Here is a 9,155-nt window from a genome sequence, read left to right as displayed (position 1 = left end):
ATTTATTTTACTTAATGCAGAGTAGACCAGTTTTTATTGATCTATTATTGATTTATTGATCAGTCTATTCTCTGTCTGAAATCCCGTTTCAGCTCCCATCAGCTATTCTGTGATTCAAAGGCTGGAGGATGAGGGGCAGCAGCCAGTGCTAACCCTAACAGAGTGCGGTGTTTAGCCCACATGTTGTATTTATGTCTGTTTTAATATGATATTTCATATCAGCATCTGACACTGCGACACACACAGGCTTATGTAAAGAACCTGAAAGCGAGCAGTGTTTCCTTCACATAGATTTCCTTTCTGTGAATCCAGCCAAAGATGTTTCAGTGGAACTGCGCTGGCCCCTCGAGGGCTTTCCAGGAACCGAGCTTTGGTTAACTTGGATATAATTTTGGGATCATTTTCTCGAAGCGCAGGAGCATTTCCAAGTATCTCCCCGCTTTACGCTCACAAACGCCGAGAGCTTCAAATCATTGTTCCATGAATCCACGATTCAGGTTCAGCGGCTCGGCCCGCAGCCCAACGTTACGCTGAGTTATTGTGCAGCTTGTTTTTCACTTCATTGCACTGTTTTAATAAAGGCCCGTGGGGCACGCATGCCTTACCGTGCGTTGTCTCTGCCGTGAGATTTGATGAAGTTCATGCTGCGGTATTTGGACAGGAAAGCCACCAGCTGCTCGTTGGCCCTGAGGAGAGACGACAGCTGTGAATCATCAGATCAGACTCCATCTGACCGGGAGGTGTGGGTCACAGAAACAAACACACCCGGCCCCATGCTGCGAACGCTGCTGTGACTTATGTGTTTGGACCTGAGTATCAACAGTTTCAGTCTGTTTATGTCTAGAAGACGAGCAGTTTGACAGCAACAAGGTTTATAATGTTCATGTTGTGGTGTCACCATGAGCTTCAGTGCTGCTGTTCAGAACGTAATATTAGGACAACTACGGCAAAGATGAAGATGAAACGCATCAGGTCAGAGCTGTAAAATGAAACGTCTGCTGGTTTTAAATCCCTGTTGTTAGCAAACAGTTTAACAAATCTCGGTTAAACGCAGAGCTCTGATCTCAACATCGTGGAAGTTAGTCTGCCGTGACGAAAGGGGAACAGGAAAATATATCAGATATACAAAAACCTAAAACCAAACCTGGATTAAACAAGTCTAACGTGAGTCTGAAGCACATCAGCTGGAGCTTCATCCAAAACAGAGTCTAGGTGTTTGTTTTTACAGTTACAGTAAAAGCTGGCGTGTGAAAAGTTACCGTAATCAACTAAAATAATATAAAAGCGATCAGAAACAACAGCGTGCTCTCACAAAGATAAAAGACGGTTCATTTTGTCAAGTGTTACTCTTTAAAATTACTCTAAATATCCTCCGTTAGAAAATAAAAACACTTTTAAACAGCAGCAGTCCTAATCCAGGCTCACCAGGTGTAATAATAACAGCCCACCTGTCATGTGACCCCAACTTTAAACTATTCATAGGACTATTTTTGAAAGCATCCAGACTTCAGCTGCTCATATCACCAAATCAGACGACACTGAAACAACACTGCAAGAAGTTTTCATTCTTCTATTTCATCCATCGAGCAAATTTTTATCTTCTAGAGCTGATTTATTGTGTTGTTTTCTCATCTACTCTCTACACTCTGTTGTATTTAGTAACTGTTTATTTGGCTTTGTTGCACTTTTTGACCCATTTTACTTTATAGTTCTATATTCAGCCTTCACATGGTGTTCACTTGTTTTTTATTTAGATTTTTACTGACTGCGATCATGTATTTCATTTTACTTTATTTTTCTATTTAATTCTTTTGTGTAATTTTTACCTCATTAGAGTTATTTTCTCATAATGAGCTGTTCTACTTTCCTTGGGGGGATTAAAATAAAAATAAGTATGTTATTTTATTTCAGTCTCCCATTATGTAATAATTCATTCATATCTGATCCTGACATGATGTCGTGAGCCTTTGGCCTCCTGAAGAACACAAACAACACCAAACCAAACATTTAGGTGTCTGATGAGGACTTTAATTCCTTTGACGGCCGTACGTCTAAGCAGGATGCTGTTGCTGACGCAGGATGCGGCTCTTGTTGTAAACTGTGCAAAAACAATCTTCCATTTAGGGGAATCGAGGTGATGCTGCGTGGCTGTTTTTTGGGACAGCTGCCCCAGTTTGTTTACTTCCTCTTCCAGGCGAGGGGAAGCATCTCGGCTTCAGCGCGAGGCCTGAAGCTGAGACGCTCACAACGACTCTCCCAGCATGCACAGCGTGAGCCTGGTGTCGGCCCGAGCTGCAGACAGGACAGCAGACGCACAGATCGCTTTGATTACAGCTGATTACAGTCGTTAAGACGAACCGCAGGCGTGCATGTGTGCATTTGTGGCCGTGTTTGTGTTGCTGCTGTGCAGAGGCACAGCAATCTATAGCTGGTCGTATATCACCAAAGATTTCTCACATGTACAGATTATATTTACAGATGTGTTAGCTGAGGAATAATTTCACTTTTTGACAGCTGGTGGTCGTTAAGTGACGTTTAGCTAAGAAACAAACAAACCTGGAAACAGGCGTGGACGCACGGAAGCAGAACTTGTATCTTGGGGCTGCTGTGAATTCGGATGCTTTGACATCTGTTAGGGCTGAAACTGTTTTGTTCCCTTCGTGTTGAGACGCATGAACTCGTGTTTCTTTGCTGACTCACTGTTCATATGCACCAACCTTTTTTTCTACATAATGTGACCTTAACTATAAATCAATCATTTTAGGAGGAAACTCAACAATAACAGAAGAGTTTCATGTTCTCATCTTATTGTTTTCTTTCATTTGTTTCTTAAATGTATGAACGACACATTTGTAACATAAACAGCTGGAAAATCATCAGTTTGTATTTAGCTCCTAATCTGAGCTGATCACAGTTACTGGGTTGGTACATCTGTCAAACTGGCCTGCAGTGGTGAGTACATGGACAAAACACTAAAATCATCTTTTTCTCTTATTTTGTCCAAGAACAAAGTTAAAAACATGATCCCACAGAGCAGTGCTGTGTCTCTTCCTTCGGTGAGGCCTCTGGCCCACAGCTGGCCCCAATTATTCATGGAAACATACCTTTATCTTTTTAAAAAACAAGAACCTGTTTGCCACAATCTACATGCAAACACTACGCTTGTTTTAAAAAACATCTGATTAGGTTTTTGCCTGCAGATAGACGGGCCGTCCATGACTCCCTGCAGTGTGCCAACGTTCAACACACACGTGCAAAGACAGCGTGACGGCGAAAGCTGAAAGAACTGCATACATTAAGTTTATTTCACCTTCCTGCTCAGCTGGATGAGGGCGTTCCCCTCTCTGCTAAATCGGATTTTTCCACAGCCTCTGTTGTTTAGCCGTCATCTCGTTGTCAGAACAATATAGTCTTATTCTGCCAGTGTTCATCAGGACCAGCGATCAATAAACTCATTCCCTACTTATCCACATCTCCCAAAACCTTTCCTCACCCCTGCTCCAGACTCTGGACACTTCATGGCACCACAAACTCCACAGTGGATCTTAAGACTGACGAGAAAACAGGTCTCGAATCTGCTGATCTGTGACCTTTCTGATGGTTTTATGGTCTTAATCTCCAGTTTCAGGTCTGATTAAATTCAAAATGATGTAATCTTTATGAATTATGATCCACATTAGGGTCCAAGAATCAGATTATGCTTTTGGGCGGGTCTAGTTATGACAGACATGTTGCAAACATCCAAGCATGTTGCACAAACACTCTGCTTACGAGGGGCAGCCAATCAGAAGGTGGTTTGCTTTAAGTGGGCGGGGCTAGAAGATGAGTTGAGGAGCTGCACAAAGAACCGTGAGAAGATAAACGAGGAGCTGCGACTCATTCAAAGCACCTCTCGTAGAGTCCAAGAATAATATATAGTGTGACGGGTTCACTTTGAGCTCCTCTCTGTCCCGATTAACTGAACGTCCTCCTCACAGAGCGGACTTCCTGACGCGCCCTCCTGCTGTGCTCATGCACATTTCTGTCTGTTGCTTTAACAGTTTAAGAGTTGAAAACTGCAGAGACTGATCTGCAGTTTTACCGTTTAGCCATTTGGAAGAAACGTTTGAATGTTTAAGTGAAGAAAGAGAAAGCTGTGTGACCCCCTCTCCCCAGAGAGCCGCCATCGCTCATGACGTCACAGCTATCGATGGATGCTGTGGTGCTAACGCTGCAGCTGTGTTATGGATTTTAGCCAGAAGCATGTTCAAACCATCGCTGTTATGGAGGACAGCAGGCCGGTGCTCGTGAGCTCACGAGGACAGAACGATGGGAAAGAAAAAAGACTGAAAGATGAACACGTGTCATCAGTCTGGAGCTCTCCACAGAAACTGCTTCGTTTAGATGAACGCTGGCTTTAAACAGTCAGCATTACGACTCCAGGTCTGATTTGGGGAAGTAAATAAATTTGATTGCATCTGTGAGGCTTTTAGCTCTCGGTCCAGACTCCAGGGTGTGGAAATCTGAAAACGCCACTTTGCTGTTTCACTGTGTACAAAGTAAACAATGACCTCAGCTGCTCAGCCGTCCACCAGTAAAGTTTAAACAACCTTCAGTCACCTTTAACTTTCCATTTAAAAGCTAATACCAGAGTAGCCTCAGGCCTTTCAGGGTGACAGCTCTCTCTTTGCTCTTCCATGTACGGTTTGTTTATGTTTGGATTTCTGCTGTGTGTGACTTAATTAGTTCATGTATAGTTTATATTTCTATTAAAACAGCAAACTAACCGCTGGAGGTAATACAACAAATGACTTACATCCTGAGAGGAAAGCAGGACGGAAACTTTCATGGATTTTATCAAAGAAAATGATCGATGCATTACAAACGCTGTGTCTTCTTCCCTCACAGAGAAGAATGTCATTAGCAAGGGCCGCAGCCACATGCTAATGACATGTTGGTGTGCTGCGAGCGTGCACGCCATCGTGCTATTTGCCTGCACTGTTGTGCTCATGTTGTGGACCGTGGCCGGTCACTGCTCAGAGCCAATCTGTTTTCACAGATTATAAAAGCGGGAAAATGAATAAAAGCTCACTTGAATGTGAAGACTGTGATTCTTATTTTGTCTCTTTCTGTTAACGACCAAAGGACAGATTATCTTTAAATAAACGTTAAAGAAAATTTGGTTTCTCTCTTTTTCAGACTATTATCTGTACACCATAGATATGGTCCTGTGGGACAATTCCACCAGAGCGGCAGATCCTGAAAGACTCAGACCAGCCACGCCACATCAAAGTAGACGTGGAAACTACCTGCGTTTCTGTGTCTACGTCACTAAATGAGTTTCGGTCATGCAGCTGAACAAGTGTACCTAATAACTTGGCTTTTATATTTATATACACGTACAAATACTGTTATGCTGTTTGATGCCGTTTTTATTCTTCTCGATATATAGTGTCATAGAGAGGCGTTATAGGTCTCAGGAACAGAAGCTCCACCCACCTGCTGCGCCGACCCTCTGTTTATGAGGGGCAGCCAATAAGAAGAAAGCTATGATATGCCTCTGTCACACAGGCACATACAAAATGCCTGTGGATGCGATGGATGGAGCTAAAACCAATTAGAACAACTGTGTGATGTAGCTCTGAATGCCAAAACATTAAGAACAGGCTTGAGTGGAAATGTGAGCTCTGAGATTCGTCTGCTTCCAGGGTTGAACTCTGGTTTAAAACTTTAAGTCATTCATAAATATTTACAAGAAATAAGAATGTGGATCAGATAAACACTTACTCAGAAAGAGCACAAAGACACTGGCTATTGATTCGTCTGCATGCATACTTTTCTCTTAAGATTTGCACCTAATATTGGACTCTGTGGAAACTGATTAGGTCACAATGAAACCTGATAAACTTAAACCAACATCCTGGCTGAGGTGCATTAAAGTGCAGTAGAGCTGATTCCTTTCACACGTCACCCATCTGTGACCCTCTGACATCCCCAAAGCCAGCTCACACCTGCTCCTAAATTGCTAGAAGACCTGCCTGAGGCGTTTACTCAGGAAGGCGAGAAGCAGCTGGATCTCATCTTGCTTCACATCCCTGCACCAGTTCAAACACACCGATGAGCCAAAACGTATCCTCCACCGGCCTCTTTATGTAACCTCGTTACTGCTTCACATAATTCAGGACTTCTGCTGATCACTGCCGATCGATTCAAACCGAGACACGGGACAGCCAAGAAGAAATGCTCCGCTTCACAGCTGCAGGCTCACGGCTCGCTCTGGTTTACAGTCGTATAGATCAAGTTACCAATAAACCACAAGAGCATCAACTCAAACAAACAAGGCCCACAGGACTGGGCAGATTAGTGGCTGTTAGCTGACATGAGTGGCACAGCTTCCACAGCCATCTGTACTACGAAGCAAGCTCAACGTACGCAGGTTATCTTCTCTACCTGCGGTACAGTCGGGAAGCTACACCTGCAGCCGAGGAAGTACGAGGAAGGAAGAAGCCAGCAAGAAACACTGGCAGAAAGAAATGTGTCAGTTAACAGATTATCAGCATCACAGCTCACAGGAAGATCTGACTGTAATTACAACTCTGTACGCTGCCATTGTGTTCTTTAAACAGAGGATTTCAAATGATGACTGACAGTGTCAGGCTTTTACATTCAGGAGCAAACCAACTCCAAACCAGGAAGTAGCCTGACTTACAAATTTTATAAAAGGTCGTCACGTAATGACCTTTTAGAGCAACTTTAGGTCTGACACATCTTCCAGCATTGGTGGTACTGTTGCTCATGGGATTAAATGGTGAGCAGGTAGTTTTGGAAAAGCTATTAAAACCTCATTTCACCAACTTCAGTCTATTTTAAACAGATCTGTGGTGTTTTATCCACCAAAGGCTGTTTGTTTTTCTGCAAACGGACCTTTTCTTACATCACCAGAATCAGTCAGATCACATTTGCAAACTCGACATAAACTACATGAACTACAGGCACTTTCAGCTGGGGCTCATCTTCACACTGTAATCACATCAAGAAACACGTTTTAATATCAGGTGTAAACTTCAGCTCAGGCTCTTACCTGATGGGGTAGTCTGCAGCGCTGAGATTGATGAAGAAGTCCCAGGACCAGTCGGCCATGCTGAGGATGTCCTCCATGCTGCGTAGGTACATGGTCAACAGGCTGGCCCCGCCCCAGATGGTGGCCATCCTCCAGGGAGTCACCCGCACGTTTGGATACCGGCTGGCCAGAGACACCACCTCTCTGTGGAGGTAGTTGGACCTCTGAGAGAGGGAAAGGATCACAATTAAGAAATATGACAGCGGTGATAGGCTCCACCCCCCCGGGATCCACTGGAGATGGATTTTTTTCAGCAGTTCAAACACTTTTGTTACTGTGGACATCGACAGAGCTTCAAAACTGCTTTCTCAACCATTCCACAGGATTTATAAAGCTCACTATAAACGCACATTTAGCTCCATTTTTCAGACTGTGAAATCAAGGGTGTCGGACTCGTCCCAAGAGATGTGGACTGGGCGTCATGCTGCCGGCTTTATAGTCACTGCTGCTAAATGCTTTGGTGCAGGTTTAAATGAGGGAACAAGAAACGTTGCCTAAAAGTGGCGTGTTACGATGTAAAAGTCTGATTATGAGCCGGTTAATGCTGCACAAAGTTTTAAAGCTTCTCAGCTGAAGACGTGAAGAAAATAACAGATTCAGATAAAGTGACGGCCCGGCGGTGGGGGCGCTCGCTAGGACTGTGGACAGCCTTGCAACAGAGCGTGCACAGACTCATGGGACTGTTAGTGTTATTTATTCAACCTTTATTGTAGCAGGAAGTCCCACAGAGATGGAAATCTGTTTCCCCTGGGAGACCTGTTTGAGGCTGAAGCCACGCAAACTCTCAACATAATAAAAATGCAACAGATACAATTTATAGTGGAGCTTACACAACATGATCTAAACCAGCAACAGCAGTCTTAAGATGACACAGTCTCTGCATTCTTTACATCAGAAACCTGTTTAAGTTCAGATGTTTTGCAGGATTAGTGTTATTAAGTATAGAAAACGCTGTGACGCTCCATCATTACTACAGTTTGTGTTTGTTCTCTGATCGTTGTCTTAATTACGACAGTGTTAAGTTCAGGTAGCAATGAGCTACTGATGACTGAGGCGACTGTGCTGACGTTCATTGACTGTAACTGTTCTTTAAAGCTGCAGTGTGTCCAAGTCCTGCTGCAGAAGTGAGATCTCTGTCCCAGTGTCGGCATTCATTATTTTAAATTATTAATTACGTTTTGTTCCCTGTGTTATTCTTTCCTGCCTTTTTAAAACCACACATTTTAATGAGTTTGACGTCTCAGCGTAGCAGAGCGGGATTCCCGCCTCGTTCCGCCTACGGGTTTGTCTTGAAGCGTGACTTTTTTATTAAGTTCATCTAAAAGAAATGTGACGAGAATTAAAAGCACCAAGGCTGAAACAACAAACCGAGCAGAGACGTGCTTCCAAAAGCAGTTTAACCTGAAGTTAAAACAAATCAGACCTTTACCAACCCAGCACACTCGATCACACAAACAGGAAGTACCTGAGCAAAAGAACAGATCCTCCCTAACAGATCATTTGAAGCCGGTCTCAAACTTTCTCCAGCTTTTAAGTGAAAAAATTTAATATTTATAAATTAAAATTAAGATATTGCAAAAAAATCCTGCTCTGGGCGACGGTCAGCAGTCCTACCTGGTCCACGTGGATGTAGTAGTAGTGTGAGGTGTGGTAGATGGCTTTGAAGAGACGCTGGAACTGACGCGAGGCTCGGCCGTGGACGACCAGGACGAAGGCGATCCGTACAGGCGGAGAAGCATCGGAGGCGTCCTCGTCCCACTGTACGTTCACATTAGCTTTACCTGGACAGGAGGAGGTCTGTTAACATCTCACTGATAAATCCATGAATCTCTGCCTGTGTGAAAAGTGTTCCTCCCGTCCACTTCACACTAGCAGGTGAGTTTCATGGTCTTATGAATAATAGTCCTTTTTTAGCAATTAGTAACAAACAAAATCCATCCTCCTGCTTCTCTGCTTTTTGATGCTAAGATGGTTCAATTCAGACAGGTAAGGTAAAGAGGGCTGTGTTTAACTGTCAGTCATACAAAGATAGACCCCAAAAATACCAATATGGATC

General features: G+C 43.5%; 1 protein-coding gene across 1 annotated transcript in view; it reads right to left on the bottom strand.

The window, feature by feature from the left end:
• The window catches only part of LOC112429974 (xylosyltransferase 1), a 39,793-nt gene that overhangs the window by 16,728 nt on the left and 13,910 nt on the right, over positions 1-9,155 (bottom strand). The window contains exons 3-5 of the mRNA XM_024802265.2: positions 8,714-8,880; positions 7,061-7,263; positions 606-686 (exon numbers count right to left, since the gene is read on the bottom strand). Of these exons, the coding sequence (XP_024658033.1) occupies positions 606-686; positions 7,061-7,263; positions 8,714-8,880 (451 nt within the window). The remainder of the gene's footprint in view (positions 1-605; positions 687-7,060; positions 7,264-8,713; positions 8,881-9,155) is intronic.

The sequence above is a fragment of the Maylandia zebra genome, linkage group LG4 (genome assembly GCF_041146795.1).
Source record: "Maylandia zebra isolate NMK-2024a linkage group LG4, Mzebra_GT3a, whole genome shotgun sequence".
Taxonomy (NCBI): Eukaryota; Metazoa; Chordata; class Actinopteri; order Cichliformes; family Cichlidae; genus Maylandia; species Maylandia zebra.
This window is presented reverse-complemented; position numbering and strand designations above follow the sequence as displayed.